The sequence below is a fragment of the Excalfactoria chinensis genome, chromosome 9, assembly GCF_039878825.1.
Source record: "Excalfactoria chinensis isolate bCotChi1 chromosome 9, bCotChi1.hap2, whole genome shotgun sequence".
Lineage (NCBI taxonomy): Eukaryota > Metazoa > Chordata > Aves > Galliformes > Phasianidae > Excalfactoria > Excalfactoria chinensis.
The window spans coordinates 2,134,603-2,152,853 of NC_092833.1; the positions used below are offsets into that span (position 1 = coordinate 2,134,603).

The 18,251-nt window shown below is 44.6% G+C and overlaps 1 protein-coding gene and 1 long non-coding RNA gene across 2 annotated transcripts in view; one reads left to right on the forward strand and one right to left on the reverse strand.

The window, feature by feature from the left end:
• Positions 1-7,724, reverse strand: part of LOC140256192 (uncharacterized) — a 49,362-nt gene extending 41,638 nt beyond the window's left edge. Inside the window, exon 1 of the long non-coding RNA XR_011904654.1 lies at positions 7,577-7,724. This is a non-coding gene — a long non-coding RNA (uncharacterized lncRNA). The remainder of the gene's footprint in view (positions 1-7,576) is intronic.
• On the forward strand, positions 833-4,245 carry GPR55 (G protein-coupled receptor 55). Its single transcript, XM_072344989.1, has 2 exons — positions 833-950; positions 3,318-4,245. The coding sequence occupies exon 2, from the start codon at positions 3,325-3,327 to the stop codon at positions 4,243-4,245; it is 921 nt and encodes a 306-aa protein (XP_072201090.1). The 5' UTR covers positions 833-950; positions 3,318-3,324.
• Positions 7,725-18,251: the final 10,527 nt, after the last annotated feature.

Below are 18,251 nucleotides of genomic sequence, written 5' to 3' on the forward strand. Positions count from 1 at the left end.
TGGACTTACAGCTTTTTATTGCACTAAGCCATCTTTCTGTTATCCAATATCCAGGAGGGAATAACATATATCTAACATGAGTAATGGTCTAGAAAACAGATGCAAAGTCTGCTTCATGGCAGTAATATTACATGGTTTGTAATTATCAAAGGGTAATTATGATAAGTGCTGTAAAAGTCCCTGCTGATGCAGTAACCTGAATTTCCCTCATTCCTCTTTTGTATTATAGCTAGATCAAGAATGATTGGTTTGCTGCGTTCTGTCATCTGATAAACATTTCCTTATTAAAGCTACACCTACACTTAAAGTCATAGGCTTAATGATGAAGAGTGTCCTATGAATGAAGCTTTCATACGTTACTATGCCCTCACTTCATCATCCCCAAACTTTGTTAACATACAGACTTGTCTGTTACAGACAGATGAACTCAAATCTCAGCTACAAAAGGAAAACTATTCATGCACCCTACTGTATTGCAAAAAAACCAAGTCAGCAAAGCTAGTACGATACAACCTTGCTGTTCCTAGGTCATTACATTTGCTGCTAGCTTAACCACCAGCTTCTGCTCATTGGTAAACCATTAATACTTGAATAGTGCATAGGAAGTGGAAAATCCTCACTCAGTAAGGAGAACCAAGAACAAGCAGAGCAGTGACAGCACTGGGTCTGCTCCAGCTCATGCAGTCTGCCTTGACAGGTGCTAAGTGCAGGCTCTGATGTTACCCTTTGACTTCCAGAAGCTGAAACAATCCTGGGGCTGCAGGCAATTTCTTCAGGAAGCTCTTAGAGGGCAGAGAAAATTCTCTTCAGGGGAGAAAACACGCTGCCTGACTCTTAAGGAGGTGGAAGAGGAGTTGGGGAAATGGTAAATCCCTAAGCCTGGTCTTGGTATTTGGACTGGAGTCACCTGCCAGAGAATCTGTTGTGAGCTCCCCAACGACATCTCAGCAGTAAGTATCAACCCACACAGGTTTGTCTGAGGATAAATGAAATGGAAGTAATTTGACTTCTTTTTTGTCAGACAGCCAACGCTGAGTGGGCGTGGGGGGAGCAGGCTTTGGGCACTGTCTCTAAAGTAATTCTCATAACCAAAAGAAGGAAACGTTATCTCTATGAAACTTAGACATAATGAGTGATCAGCTCAGTGAGGTGCTCTTCAATCTGTCAGACGGGAAAGCTGTATTCAGTTCCGTATCTTTCAGCTTCTGTACTTTTGTTAATCATTTGGACACTGTGATAAAGATAAAGCTTATCAGATGATAAGCTGATAAGCTTGTTTGTCAATGGAAATGATTCTTTGGACAGCTTTGGGCAAACGCTGCTCCATGCAGACCATTGGCAAGCAATTCCTGTGGGGTGTTCAAGGCATGAAGTTTAAATCTGAGGTGGGCTACGGGATCAAAAGCTTCAGGCTTTAGAGAGTTGGGCAGTGGAGGTGAACACCTGAAATCAGTGCTTTAAGGACTGCCAGCACCTTCCTGAAAGTATTTTCAGGAGCAGCGCTGTATGTAATTCTGTGATGATGAATTCTGAAGACAAAGCATTTGGGGATACAGAAATGTGGTAATGGTTAGAATCAAAGCTCATACGCCACAAGCAATTTTCTGATATTTAGATAGTGCTGGGTTAACAACTGTTGTTGCTCCCCCAAAATGTTTAATGCCGTCTGATTGCTCCCCAGCTAAATGAGTGCTCCTGGTCACAGGACACACATGCTCACACAAGAACACAACACCCCCAACTCCTCTTACCTGTCCTCGCCCAGGTAACCAGCAGGTTCTGCCCATGACTCCCTGGCACAGCTGGCACTGGTGCATCCCCAGCTCTAGTGGCATTCTCTCACTTACCGTGCACTGCAATCACATGACTTTCTAAGCAGCTGCCTCACCTTGCTAGCTCAAAGAGACTGACTCAGTCTCAGTCTGACTAACAAACCAAGGTTTTCTTTTTGTTCTCATTTCCGACAGATAAATCCCCTGATAACAGCCAGACTTCCTTTTGCATTTCCTAAATTCAGAGGAAAGCTGCTATTTCCTCAGTACTCTGGAGATGCCAGCCAGATCTTGCCCTACAGCCAACAGCACCTCCATGCATGTCACACCCAAGTATGTGTAGTGGTATTAATTGTTTCTAGTGCAGTTCAATCACAGTTTCTAGTGCAAGTGTCTTTGACCTTCAGCCTTTGCCTTATCTGAAAAAGCAGATACTTCATCAGAGAAAATAATCATCTGGCAAGATCTGCCAAGGGCTCGTTTAGGTTATCATATTTTCAGTTTTTCTTTTATTGAAAATCTGAGGGAAGAGTTGGCCTAACACTTCTAGTTTTGCCTAAATCATGTTTGCTTTCATTTCCTTTAACAGAAAGGCTAGACTGATCCCTTTCCAGATACACCAGTAACATACCTCATATTTCTTAGGTTGGAACTTATGTGCCAGTTATTTTAGCAACTTGAGCTGGAAACAAGATTATTTACCAGCATGAGCATATTAAACTCTGAACACATTCTCTGTTCAGATGCAGAGAGGTTCCCAGATCATCCACTTCAGATATTCCCATTATCACCCACTGATTGCCCTAAGTCCCCCACCTCTGAGTCCAGCATAACGCCAGCATGTGTATGAAAAGCAGAGGTAGAAGGTTAAGCAAAGTACATGGCCACGTCCTCTGTTAGTATTTCTACTTGCTCTTTCTCTCTTTCTTTTTCTATTTTAGCCAAGCAAACAAAAATTACATCACAAACTGTTTTTTGGCTTCTGTAGAAAAGTCCAGGTCCATTTGGTAGTGCTTATGATCTATGCACCCCTTTCTGCTCTCCAAAGCAGATTCTTCTCTTGATCAAGTTTGTCTTAAAAACTCTTCACTTACTCCTAAAACTTATTTTGAGCCACTTGTTTGGTTGAGCTCCACTGAAAACCTGAACCTATTTCTTTTTTGCTTCATTAGAATTAAACGTGATTCTAATTTAAAGTGGTTATGGAAAATATTTGTAAGGAATAGTAAGACATATATGTGTATATATATATATATATATATATTTAAGAATTCTGATGTCTATTCCACACAAATGATATATATATATATTTAAGAACTATCAAGATGCAATGCCTTCCATTTGCTGATCTTTCCCAGATTGTCCAAGGCCATCAATTGCAATTTAAAGCACTTGCAAATCCAAAATTTAACCAGTGCTGAAGGTTAAATACCAGCTATTATGCTATTATTCAGTTCACACCTAAATAAAAGATGTATCAAGAGATATAGAGGAGTTCACTGTGAGCCTTACACATCTCTAACTTGTTCTCTCTGTGGTTTTCAGAGGAGAAATGACCAACAGCAGTGGGGAATGCAATTTTACAAGCATCGACAGATTAGCAGATACCCTCCGGTTTGGGATCTCCATCCCCACCTTCATTCTTGGCTTGGTTCTCAACACCCTGGCTCTCTCAGTATTCTGCTGCTTTTGGAAGAAACAAACCAAAACCTCAGTCTACATGATCAATCTGGCACTTGCAGATGTTCTGCTGCTTCTCTCCCTCCCACTTAAGCTACACTACTCTGTTGCAGAAGCACCCGGACTCCTTTGTGCCTTTATACAGTCACTGTATTTTGTCAATACCTATGGCAGTATCTTCATCATTGTTTGCATTACTGTTGACAGGTACATCTGCTTAAAGCATCCATTTGAAGGTCGAGCTAACCAATCCCCCAGGTGGGCAATCTTGATTTGCTGTTTTATCTGGGCAGTAGCTTGGCTTTGCAGCAGCCCAATATACGTGTTTCAAAAGAAAGACTATTTAAAATGCTTTCACAATATGTCAGATGAGGCCTGGAGCGTCCCTCTCATCGTTTCTGTGGAGATCTTCGGGTTTCTGATTCCACTCTCAGTGATGGTTTTCTGCTCTGCACAAAACATCTGGATTCTTCTGAACCACAAAAACAGAGCCAAAGAGAAAGTAGAAGATTCCTTAAGAGTCATTATCATCAACCTCGTTGTCTTTTTGGTATGTTTCACACCTGTCCATCTTGCGATCTGCCTGCAGTGCCTGGTAAGACAGCATGTGATAGTGGACTGCCGCCTGAAACAAACCATCAGCCTCTTCATCCAGGTGTCAATGATACTAGCTAACCTCAACTGCTGCCTGGATGCCATCTTCTATTACTTTGCTGCCAGAGAATTCAGAGAAAAAACACACCTGAAAACAATTATTGAACGATGCCCCGTCTTTAAGCCTTGTGCCACATGACAGGACCTTTTGCAGTAGAAGAATGCCTCTTCCTTGGCTGCCACTTGCCCTGCAGGTGGGACACTGACAGCATTATTCCTGACATGGTAGTAAGGGCAGTTTGGCCATTGTGGGAAGGGCACAGGAGGGAGAAGGACAACATTTTTCTCATGAATGTGAATATTTGTCTTCATTTTTAGAGATGAGAGGGGAAGAGTATGGGGAAAAAAGAACCAGCATTATGAAAATATCAGTGATGCCGAAAGAAGCATTACCCTTGATGCAATCTATTAAATCTGAAAGGCTTGTCAGTGACAAACTCTCATGGTCACTGGACTGCTAATTAAAATCAGCCTTTGCCATTGCCACAACGGTTTTCCTTTCACCAGTGTGATCAGAAACTTGTTGCTCTGGGCCAGTCAAACCCAGAAATAACTTCAACACTTTCTTACTAACTTAGAAGGTAACTGAGAGATACAAGAAAGTATCTGGCTAAAAGTCTGGCTCTGCTCTTTCCTTCTGGAGACCCTGCAGAAGGTCTCTGTCAGAGCTCATCTGCTCCAACAACTTGGCTGGCCCTCTCATAAGCATTATAAACCATCACACACCAGCCAGAGCTGTTCCACAGAGGACCAGGCTGCCCAGTACGTGACAGCATCTCTTTACACAACACCCTATCTCAGGTAACAGCAACAAACTACAAAGCTTGCTGATAACTATCGCTAAGGAACCAGCACAATTTTATCCTTCAACTTTAAAACAGCTTTTGCACATTAGAAACAAAGTAACCCCTTCAAATACTGCATTTAGTGAAAGACTGCACATACTGAAGCATAGATAATCATTCTAAGATATAACAAGATAGATGTATGAATGTTTTCTGCCTGCCTTCTCATTCTTACTTGGGGAAGAAGACGTAGGTAAGCAAGTACCACATCACAAACACGAAATAGAGTTTGGGAGCACTTGTCTGATGTACTCCAGGCTCCCAGATGAAACACTGGATCAGTTCTATCAAACTCATTCCTCAGAGGAGCCCTCCTAGCCTGAACTTTATTATCACAAAATGTCCCTGGAAATGCCTGAATCACTCTTCTGGTAAGTCACTGCCCTTGGGCCATTTGTACATTTGGCTCTGTGTTGAAACCAAAGGCTTCCTTATTGCAATATAAGCCTTCTATTTCTTGTACCACTATATTGTTATGGTTTATGCCCTTACTCAGAAGCACCTTCACATCAAGAAATCTATTTCCGTGCCTTTAAAAAACAGCCATAAAATTGCTTACAATTGGTGGGAACCGGGTCTCTGTGCTGGGATAGATACTCCTTTTATTTCAAATGGGAAAGGAAAATGGTTTATGTTTGAAGGAAATAAGAAAAGACACAGGGCTAGTTTTGAAAATACAGTTTTCAGTCAATTGATTTCTAAATAAATGACTGCACAAGGGGGCAGCTGTACACATCTCGTACTGGACCTAATGTGAGAGTGCTTTAAGGCTCGTTAATGTTAGACATTGCCACAGCTGAGTCATGAGAGGAGCTCGGTGACAGAGGTTTTCATCATCACCTTTGCCATTATCTGCTGTTATGCTGAAGCTTTACAAAACAGGAGGTCTGCAAAACATTACTTGCTACTCGGTCATTCAGAAACCTGCATCCTTTTCGGTATGAAATAGCCTTTCTTTCTCATACTTTTTGCATTACTTTGCATATGAAATGTGTGTTTTGGAAAGAACGTGTTCTAGAAAATAAACTGTATGTGTGAAATGCATGATTTGAAAATACGTTTTAATTCCCCAGTATGACAGCAGCGTACGATCCTTATCTCCCTATTTCAACCTTTTTCTGATCCAGAAAACAAAAAATCTCTCCATAAATCACTGACAGTCCCCTTTCAGAGGGAGCAGTTCCTTTTCTCTGCAAGAGAGCAATGCAAAACTGGAAGGGATCACACAGGGAAGCTGGGTGATAACCACTCACAGATGTTTCCAACACGTAGTCAGATCTCTTAACAGAACCGATCTGGTGTTGCATGAATACCTGCTGTGAGAAGGCAGATGGTGCCTGAGGGCCCTTCCCAACACACTGTGATTTCAGCAAAGGTAAAGCTGTTTGTATTTTTCCTGTCCAAGATAAGGAAAGACTTCATTTACAGAAAGAAACTTAATCTGCTCAATAAAAGAAGCAGAGATCTGTTTATCAGAATTATCTGTAAGAATGGAAGTGATGGGACCCACCATGTAGATTCAGCCTGCTCAGAGAATAGAATCTAGAAGTCAGATTGGGCTACTGTCCTCTCTCTTATCACCACCAGTGCCACTTCTCTATTGGCCCAAAGTGATATTGTATATAACTCAATTTGTCTACATTTTGCTTGTAAATAAGAGCAGCTTGAGTATACTCAACATTTCTGAAGGAAGAGAAAGAAGGAAGAGAGCCCAGCTGTGCTGGCTTTACAGGGCTACTAACGGTAGTCAAATCTTCTAGCACAAAAAGAGCACGTATTTTCAGTAAGAAGATGTCACTTTCAATTCACTGCTTTTCAAGATGGACTTAAATTTAAATAATACCTCTGAATTTTGTCCTTGACCTCCAACTAAAATTATATTACTTTTGCTATCATAATTTTACACAAAGCCTCCTCTGCCCAATTCACTGTTAGCTCTGGAGAATCTCTGTCTGCTTGCATCTTTAAACCAGTGAGAACAGCAATCAAAAACCCCAAGCACAGAACACTTTTGATGATGAATAAAACTGAGAAGCATTTGACATTTCAAAAAGCAACAACAAAAGCTTTCCTGACTAAGTGCACGAGTTCATCATTTCAATTCTCAGACTTCACAATAGTAGAGATTTTTTTTCTTTCTCGATGCTATTTCTAATTCAGAGACAAATGACAAGAACCTGAATGTGAACCCCTCAAATGCCCAGCTCTTCTCCCAGGGACTCATATGTACCGCATGCTCAAAGAAGCATTGTCCTAATAAAGAAGTGCTCATCAGAAACAGCCATTAGAAGTCCATATTTCACGTGGATTAGCTTACTCCTTTGCAAGGACTTACTCAGAAACAGTATCAAAAAAGAATAAATCAGCTACTGCAAAGAAGCCCAGGCGTCCAGCAAATGTACATAGTTCATTCTATTGGCGAAACACACGATGCTTTCTTCTTTTCAGAAACAATTACTATTCCCCTCATGTCTCACAGCGGCAGCAGCCTGCCCAGAACTGCTATTCCAAATGCTGTTTTTCCAACAAGCTTCTTAATACCACGCAATAAAAGAGCCCGCTATTCCAACACTGCGCTTTCTCCCCCTTTCACATGAGACTCCCAGACCGACCGTCAGCTCTTACCTGCAGTTCAGGGCTATAGGAAATATAATTGTGTCTCCATCCTGCAGAACCATCCAAGATGCCTCCTTCAGCAGCATATAGCAGCCTGCAGCAGTGCTGCTTTTGGACCTGGGGCACATCCATCATCCTCTCTGGCTGGGCCAGGCCTCTGCGAAACAAGAGAGATCTGACTGCCCCTTGGGACAGTTCTATCAATGGTACGTTACTCCACCAATGCTCTACAACTAGCTAGCATTTGTTCAGCACTGAATGTGATTCCCAGGCTGCAGTGGGTAGACTCATACAGCAATTGAAAGACCATCGAGCGTGAGAGTGGTTCAGCCAAAAGAAAAAGAAAACAGAAAAAAAGATAACACTCATGCACAGGGTTTTCCCCACACTTTCTAGATCTTGTTCTTCCCTGATGGATTATCTCATCTGAAATTTCCCAGTCCCACGTGAGAGCAAAACCTTATATCAGTGCCACTCCACTCACTTCAAGTGTTATAGAACTATATATATATTATGACAAACTTTTAAAAAGCTACTATTGCCCTGCAAATCCCTTTGAAATAACTGGTTTAATAGAAAGTGTACGAGCTAGTTGGAAATTGCTTCATAAAGCCTTCAAAATGCACAGCTTTCAGTATGCTACTGCATGATTTGCAAGTGGGAAGGCAGCTGAGGCAGGATCCAAGCCCAAAGCAAAGCACGGGCAGTGCCTGACTGGCCATGGGCAAAGAGAGCAGATGATCTGCAGGGACAGGCCAGCATCACTTCATTCTGATGAAAAATACCAGCTGAAAAAAAGCGTAAAACAGACAGAGCATAAATAAAAACTCATATTCATAAATAAATGTCACGCTAGCAGCTTATCACATCAATTTCAAGTGTTCAGAAATCTGAGAAGTGAGAAGAGCAGCCATCCCCACAACTGAAGCAGCCTGCAGATTGCAAAGCAAAGTCGAAACCGGTTTGAAGACCAAAGCTGATTTTCTGAGATATCCTTCCCCAACCTCACATTTCGGTGTGCTGCTCTAAGCAATACTTCACTTGGGCACCAGCACCACAATTCAGCCTGCCCAAAACACACACACCACCACAACTAAACACGTCCCACATGCACTCAAGTGAACGAAAGAGGAATCAATGCTATGGTGTTCTCAAAGGTATGCAGACTTTTGCCTCTCTCATCAAAGTGGTTTTGAAGGTTTCTTCCCCCCTCACTTTCAGAACATCTTCCATTCTAGACTCAATCCTTCCCCTACAAGGCTCAGGCCTCCATCCTTTCAGCCAAAGGTGAGGAAAGGGCAGCAGAGGAGCAGTGTCCTTTAGGATGTGAGTGACAACGCAGGGAGCCCAGCAGCCCTGCGCCCCATGTTCTCTCCTCCCCAGCTGACAGGTAGTGCCTGGAGTTTGGCAGCAGAGCCACAATTAGCAGCACCTTGGTCACGATGGGACTTTGGCTACCACACACCAAAAGGGAATTTGGTTTTCCTAGGAGGAACTGTTACTATGAAGAGGGGCAGAAACATGCCTTACCTGATCAGACTGATGAGAAATGTGCTTGCCTTTGATTACATAACACTAAAGGTGGGAAATCTGGCTTGGTTGAATTTCAAATCAGCATGCTTGCTAGACTTGAAGAGAAACACAGAGACAAGCCCCCACCCCACGCACATTTTGCACTGTCTGCATTCCCTGCACTGCCAAAATTCAGGGCACAAAGACAAGAGCTCAGCCACCCCAAGGGGAAGCTGCTGCTTCCCTCAGCCACCAGCCTGCTGTCTGCAAGAGGAAGGAAGGCCCAGAGGAAGAGGAACAGGGGATGCAGCAGCATGCAGTGCACGGTGGCAATCACAGTGGCAAGCCTTGCCTGCTGCAGCCTGGCAGGGGAAGGAGCTGCCTGCAGCCCTGCCATGGGGATGACATTAGGAATAAATTCTTCTCAGCAAGAGCAGCGAGGCACTGCACAGTGCCCAGGGGGGTGGGTGTCACCATCCCTGGAGGTGTTTCAGAGCCATGGAGATGTGGCACTGAGGGACGTGGGCAATGGGCATGGTGCACTGGGGTTGGACTTAGGGATCTTAGAGGTCTTTCTCAACCTTCCACTTACCTTTTTAACATCTGGCCAACATGTAGACTAAAGCAAGCGTCTGCAGCAAAGCACGCATCAGCAGACAAAGAACAGTTGAAGTTATACAGTGTCTTTCATCTGAGGAAATCAGAATGTCACCCCACAGCACACAGTGCTCACAGCAGTGCCGGCTGCACGGGAAGCAGTGCGGTGAGGCAGCGGGCAGGGGCTGAGCAGCAAGCATGGCCCAAGCCCATGTCAAACCATGCCTAGAGCAGCATGACTCATTGCCTTGGGCCTTGCCTGAAAATCTGCTTTTGTGCATTTCACTTTTAAATATCTGTTAAATAAAATGAAATGCCAGCAGCTGTCACTGTACTATACAGCATGACACAGGGACCACCAGAGCAAAATGGATGCAAGAACCATGGATTTTTTTATCTAGCATTATTAAATCACTGCCATTTTCTGCCTTGCTAACAGGCCATAAGTGTCACTTCTCTCCCCAGCACCCAGTCCTGGAATGAAGGCTTGTCACTGAGGACTGCACACAGCCAGGCCAGGCAGCAGGCTGCCATCCATGCTAAGCTATGCCACCTGCCAAACTTCACTGCAAAAAGCCTCCCCCAGCATCTGGCACTTCCTCTGCATCGTGATCTGTTGCTTTATACACCGCCTACACGGAAAGCTGTGTGCTTTATGACTTTGGTGGCAGCACCATGGGCAGACCTGACATATCTGCAGACTATGTGGCAAGACTCAAAGCTCACTCAACAAGCAGGTGTTTGGGAGCAACCGCGTCCTGCCATCTGCTTCCTCTCACTCCAGCTCACCACTTCTTCAAGCCCTCCTGAGGCACTGCTTTGGGCCCCAGCCCTAGAGCTGCTTATAGGGTGGGAAATACCTGTAGCAAGAGCTGCCAATTAAGCGCTGCCTCATGGCATCCTCCTGGTCCTGTACCCACCTGGTACACAGAGGGCAGGATGCTGATTGCAAGCCAGAAGGTTTGGGGAAGGTTGGGGAATCTTCAATCTGAGCAAGGCTACATTTACCTTTAGTGCATGGGTGAAACCACGTTGCTGTTCTAGAAACCGCAAACAGCCGCATTCACACTTATGATTGCCATGTTAAGATCACACGAGATCAAAGAGAAAAAGTGCAGCTTTGAAGAAAACATATGAGAATGCCCAGTCGAAGGTAGGAGGGAGAAGAGAGAAAGGCTGTATGTTCTCCAGTCATATGAGACATACGTAAAAATATGTACAGCTATTTAATCTCTTGTACAATGTGCTGAAATGAAACTAAGGTAAATTTTGGCCTTCTGCAGCACTGCCAAGGCTCAGCATCACCGTTTGATTCCCCAGTGGTCCTCCCGGTAGCTGTATTTCCTGACTGACTGAAATGCCAAGGAACAGCTGAAGCTCTTTCCACCACCCATGAAATGTTTCTGGCATCTCAAGTGAGCAGTTCACATGGTTAACATCTGGATTGCTCTCAACAATCACCAGTCCCTCCTGCCCGAGGACAGAGGGCTGCTAGGACACCTGGGCTCTCTGAGGTTCACTGCCTCTGTGAGAGACCTGCACATCCATATCCTGCAGATGAAACCACACTGCTACTTATTAAGCATCTCTGCTGCCCCTTAATTACAGCAGATGCTTCTGGAAAGGAGGCTGTGCACAATCCTTGTAGGCTGAGCTCAAACAGGCAGTCATTGTGATCTATACTCAGTCTACAACATCCCTGTTCACTGCAGGGGAGCCGGACTAGATGGCCTTTAAAGATCCCTTCCAACTCAATGCTGGGATTCTATCACACTTAAGCACACCCAGCACATTACAGCTCCAGCTGCAGAGAGAACTGCATAGATCTCCAGCTCTCCACTTCTAACCTACAGAGCTAGACCACGCTGCAACAATGAGCGTGTGTCGCACGACTTCTTTGAAACAGCAGGAGGTAAAGTATGGGCTGAAACACCAAAACCAAACTACAGCAAGTGTGGTTTGTTATGTATTGTTGCTTTATGTAACACTAAGATCAATAAAATAATAACATCTTCGGGCCTATATCCCCTTAGTTTTCTGTAGCAGGTAACAGAAATGCACAGACATCGTGAGAACTGAACCCTTTTCTGAAAAGCAGGCAGCGTGACTCATTTGGAGTTACAGACTTTGCTAAACGAAGCTAAATCACATCTGCCTGATTTGTACAGCAAACCCTCCATTCTTTCTCCTTTTATTGATCTATTTTTACTTCTTTGACTTTCAGTGCTGGTAATTCAGCTTGGGAAGCAAGCTGGACCATTACTTATTTATCTCAGCACCCTCAAACTCAGTGCTGGCTGGGGCTGTGAAAAAGCCAGTTTGACTACAGTACCGTGGGCAGACAAACACACAGGGACCAAAGCAGACATCACTGATACAGATGCTGACAGCAGGCGAGAACCAGCACATGCTCCTTCTCCACGCTCATGCTGGGAAGCGAGCGGCTGTTCTATCTTACACCATTATTCACTTAGAGCACAGACAAATGCTTCGAGAGCCATCACCTGCAGATTTCAGTCTAGCTCAGTTTTATATATATATATATATATATATATATATATATATATATATATATATACTTATAAAGAATGTACACTGCATTCTGTCTCTCAGTGCTCAGCAGGTAGGAAATAGCAAGGAGTCATTTCCTTTCTTTCAGCCCTTAGTGAGCTCTTCCCTCAGCTTTCTGTCCTTGAAATACCCCTGGTCATGCAGCCCTGGTTAATTTTGCCTCCTGCTTTCAAACTGCTGCCTGCTGGCCTTCTGCTGCGTGCTGCCTCTTGTTTGACCCCTGCATAAATCGAGAGCTGTGACCAGTTAACCCTTCTACCCTGTTTGCATCCAATCCACCCACAGGTGGGTGGAACGCTTTTCAGTTCCAACAACAGAAATATTTTAAGAGGAATGAGAGCTCAGTGTGGCTGATACTATCCCAACCTCAACCTCTTTCAGAGTTTGCAGCCACCCCAGGGGCTCAGCAGCAGCAGCCTGTTCTTTGGATCCTCATTTGTTTAATGGCACAATTAGCTCTTCCTGCAGTTTGTTTGTCTGGAAGGTGCAGAGCATGCCCACGAGCTTCAGTGAGCTCTGCAACTACCCAAATACCAGCAGTACACTGGCAGGAGGTGCCAAGGCTTCCAAATGGATTTCCACCTACTGTTAGTCCTCAAGTCTTTTAGAAATAACTGTGGGGGTTTGTTCCTGTTGGTTCTGTGGAACAAAGTCACAGCTCAGTCTCAGGCAGCAGCAGCAGCAGACAGGCAGGATGCTTCCCTCCCTGCAGGCTGCTGGGAGCAGTGGGTGCACCTTGCTGTGCCTGCGCCAGCAGAGCAGGGCACACAGCCACATGGAGATGGTCTTTTCCCACCAGCTCTGCTCATTCACAGACTGGCCTGGCTACAGGGCTTTCTGGGTTTGACACTTGCTAGAAAGCCGCAGCTCAAACTATTCATAGAACTTGCCCCAGATTTCCCTCAGCAGTGAGAAAAAGCTGCTTTTTCCTGTATATTGGAAGGTATGGGACTGAGTCACCTTCCTTCTCATTTCTGTGAGCTGGGAGTGTTAATGTCTGTTTATGTCTGAGGGTGGAGAATATGGTGAGAACGGGAGGGGTAATGAAATGACTGGTGGATGACATGAAAACAACATGAAAAGTCAGTCTGGGTTTCCTTCTTGCCAGGAGGCTCAGCATGCAGTGCCCAGACCCCTCCCAGCCCCACCAGGAGCTCCTCCAGCAGCACGGCACAGTCCAGGTGTGCAGGAGGGCAGGCGGACCAGCCAGCTCACATCACATTGCAGCTACAACATTTACAGAACGAAGAGTGATGGTATAACTAGCACCGAGTTAACTAATACAAATAGGTTTACAATAGCATCACGTACCTCTACCAGTGGTCCCTTGGATGTTGGTGTGGAAGCTGCTGGCCAGAACAGGGGTTATGCACAGTCATATAGCGGACCCATTTGTTTCTAAGGGAGTTACACTTAAGGGATCTCCTCCAAACGTGCATCTTCCAATCCATAACCGTAAGCAGGAGTTCTCCTACACAGAACAGTCAATAGTTCTTAGTTTAATAAATGGGTTAAAGAAGAGGGAAGCAAGTAATACAAATGTTCAGTTCAGGATCATGATTCTTCTCCTACCGGTGGGGGACACATTTATGATGGGCTGAAATTTTGCAGGCCCTATATATATATATATATATATATATGCTACTATACTATATATATATATATATATATATATATATATATATATATATATATATATATATATATATGCTACTAAGGTTCAGTTTTAGAAGCTTGGACTCATCATCCTCTCAGATCTGATCTAATGTACTTTTCTTAATTTCAGATCAAAAACCGGACTGCTAACTAAGCACCAGAGCTGCAGTCCCAGATGCTCTTGCATTGGTGGTTGCGGTTATTTACAAAGAAATGTTCAATACCGGAGGATTTTTACGCTCAAATGTTTTAATACTTGTCTTTAAAACTGCTTACCAGGAAAACAACAGGAAAAGGATGTGGCCTGATAAATGTTTGTAACAACTTCATCAGGGCCGTATTTATACAATCGGATTTCACTAAAAATTAATAAGTATGTGAAGTCTTGAGAGTACAGTATTAGCAGCTAAGCAAAATCCCCCACGATTTCAGCTGACTCGCTGGGAAGTTTTAATGATCATAAAAATTCATAAACTCAGCCTTTTTTTATTTTTCTTTCTTCTTTTTTTTAATATAAACAAGGGCTGCTCCAAAAATAATGCCTCCTAATTTATCATGCTGGCCCACAACATCGGAGGCGGATGTTGGTGGTGTGGTAGAGGAGGGTGAGCCTTCCCACCAACAACCCATTATGTTCAGTTGCTGTGTGACAGACAGGGGCAGCCTGACAAAATGGCATCTGACATGGAAGTGTATATGAGGCAAAGAGGTGGAACTGAATTCCTCCATGTGGAAGAAATGGCACTCACTGATATTCAGTGATGCTTGTTGAATGTTTCTAGAGTCCAAGCAGTGGATGTGAGCACAGAGAGGGGCGGGTGGTGTGTTTAAGCAGTTATTCTGTCATAGCAGCTGTGAAACAGTGGGTCACCTCTGCTGGTACAGATGTTTATGAGCACGGCATGCAGGCTTTTGTTCAACAAGCCATTTGCTGCATGCTTTTCTAAGCATATTCTTAAGTCATGTCAGTTACATCCCGAATGCGGTTCAAGAAATGCTTTCCTACAGACGATATGACAGTCAAACCCTTCTGGATGTATCACCTCACAAGCATTAAACCTTGCAAGTTCCTCATTTTATAGGCAACCGGCATCAAAGGCATTATTCACACTGCCAAACCACATTGCCTGCTGCTTTTTCAGGCAGCCCAAAAGCTGCTCCCCAGCTTTGGTTTACCACACAGCTCCACTCGCCCTTGTGCCAGACAGCAAGATGGGGACAAGTCAGCCATCACCACCCAAAGTGCCTTACCACATCCTGGCCAGCACACACCGTCGGGGTCCCAGCTCCTGTCCTTGGTGTCCTGCCAATAAACCCCATTCCCAGAGGAGCTCTCCTCCCATCAGTGTCTGCAGGCTGTAGGATGCTGCCCATCAGATCATCAGTCGATGGCTTTTAAAGGGTTTGGTGTAAAAAATAGAGCTGGAAATTCAGGATTCTCTTTCTGAGTCTGCACACTGTTACTACGTAGTAACTGGTTTGAGAAGAGAGAGCGTCTCAAAAGCTAGCTCATTCCAAGATCCCTGCACCCTAATACAAAACAGGGACAGCGGCACGAAGGGAAACCAAGCTATAAGGAGACCTCTGCTTTTCATCTGAATATGACCGAAACGAGGGAATGGACTTTTTCCCACATGACCTTCTCTCTGTTAGCAACAAAAGCTATGAAAAAAACCAACTACTGTGCAGCAGCACCGAAAAAAAAAGATCAACCCCAAACCCACCACTGCATGCTTCACAAACACCATCAACGCACTTACGACAGCACAAGATCTGCTTGAAGGCCACCACATCCTGAGTTCAGCTGCGGAAAAAAGGGAGAGAAAGATATTCTTCTCTTCATCCTTTCTGCAATTGGCATGCGCTGTAACAGCAGAGACAGCATGCTTTTATCGTAAAGGCACAGACTCACCCTAAATAAAATGTTATGGGAATCAGAAAAATCAAGATGACAGATCCCCCCTGTGTGTGTCACCAGGATGACACCAGAACAGTTACATTCAGGAGAGGATGGAAACTCCCTGACTCGAGTGCCTGACTCTGTATGGCAGCCATGGTGCCTTGTGATGTCCTGTGCAGACATCCAAATCACCCTAAAAAAGGCTTGGCTGGGTGCAGCAAACACCTCATCAGCACAGCGCTTGGCAGAGGTAACGCTGGATCAATGGGATACTAAAGTGAAGCACAAAAATGACATGTCCAGACCAAGCTATACAGCCAGAAGAGAGAGAACTGCATTCACACACTGTCTGGGTAACAATACAGCAAGACTCTGAGCAAGAAAAATGAGTTTAAACAAGGGAAATAACAAGAAGCCTCTTTTTTAGAACAAGTTGTTGGAAATACTATTAGTTTGTTATATAAGTATTTATCCCGGGGAGTATTGCTTCCATGTATATTCAGGGCAAAGTACTGCTATCGCATTCTGATGGTTGTGACTGCATTTCTCATTCATCTCTTTGTGGTGATTATCCATCACGACCCACCTGGAGCTCTGCTGCCCTCCGATCTCTGCCACCTTCAGAAGGCCAGAAGTCACGATTCGACAGTTTATATCTAAGTGGTCTCCTAAAATACTAACAAAATGGTTAGATCTGAGTTATCAAGAATCAAACGCTAGACTTGCCCGCTGGATAGACACAAGTCTATCACACACTGCACAGCTATATGTCAGCAGAAGAACTCTGTGGGAAATGGGAAGAAAGAAGTGAGCTGGGGAACTCAGTGAGGGCAGCTCTATGACCACCCTTTCCTTATTGACCGAGCAGCTTGCTGCTGGAAGTGCTGTCAGCAGCAGGATCCCACTTTCTGACATTCTTCCCCTAAACATCCACTGCTGGCTTCAGTCAAAGACAGGACGTCCTCTTAGAAGCACTTTTTCTCTTTCCTATAATGACTCTTACTTTCCTGCTTAGTTAATCATTTTCTCACAATGATTTTCGACGCCCTCCAGGCTGCAGTAACTTGTCACACACTGTACATGCATGCTGTGCTAGTTCACACGCCTCCAGAAATGAGGTGTGGAAAACACTGAGAACAAGTGCTACATGAAGGCTGATTGATGCTGGCCACCATAAGCAGTACGCTGGTGGGACACAGTTCCTCAGCCACACAAGCAGCCTGGATGGCTTAAAATGTGTAAGGCTGCCTTTTGGATAGGAGGTGCAGTTGTATAGCCTATGTGCACCTTGGCTCTGTGAATAACAAAGCGAAAGCTCCTCAATCATCTTCAATTACTGGCTTCTTTTTCTCCACCTTGCACATGGACAACTGAAGTGTCTGTTTTGTCAGGCCAGGGATTGGGGCTATATCACAAAGTCATAAAATCATTAAGGTTGGAAAAAACCTCTAAGATCCCCAAATCCAACCCCACCCCACCATGCCTGCTGACCCTCAGTACCACATCTCCATGGCTCTGAAACACCTCCAGAGATGGTGACCTCATCAATCCCTGGGCAGCTGTGCAGTGTCTCAGTGCTCTGAGATGAAATTCTTTCGAATATCCAATCTGAGTATGCATTGAAGACAAATGTAGGTAAGGGTTTGAGTAGGAATGAAGCATAAAACTACCTCTGAAGTGTCAGAATGAGTTCGCCATTTGGCTGGAAGGAGGCACACTGCAATGTGGGGGCCCTCTGTGGGTACGCCAGCACTGCTGGACACCCACTGGGCTGAGCTAAAGGTAATGCAGTGGGAAGAGTAGCAGCACGACCCACACGTCTCCTCCAGGCTGGCAGCAGGTGTTGTGCAGCTGAGAGCAGAACAAGCAGGTAGGGAAATGCCTGAACTGCCATGTAGTAAAATAGTGAGGAAAAATATTCACTGGTTTCAAATTTGACCACTCTCAGAGCACTGACACAGAAAATACCCCTCCTGCTGGCATGTCCTCAAGAGCCCCATGCAGCATCCCCAGCTGATATCTCTGTTGAAATGAGTCATCCATTTCGACAAACTCAAAACCACCTCAAAGGGAGACATCAGCTCACCTGCTCACTCAGGCAACAGATTCAGCTCCTCCACCACTGAAAGAACCTTTCTCCATTGAGACAGTCATGGTCCTGCTGCACAGCCAGGGTTTGCAGGTTCCTCCTTCAGGCTTTGGGTCTTTCCAAGGGACACTAAAAGCTGGTGAGCTGGCTTCCTCCTGGAGTCAGAACTCTACATTGGCACAGCAGTTTCCTGGCCTCAACAGCAATGCTTATGGTCACTTTCTCTACGGAGAAGTTCTGTTTCATCTGCTTCTATGCTTTTGCTCCCTCTGCCCACCACAAAAGGCAGAGGTTTTTGGTTTCCCTTTGCTCATTATTCCTGGGTCACCCACGGTGTGGACAACAGAGCAAGGGCAGTG

Coding starts and splice junctions, on each gene's coding strand:
- GPR55 (XM_072344989.1), top strand. CDS start 3,325: ATGACCAACAGCAGTGGGGAATGCAATTTTACAAGCATCGACAGATTA.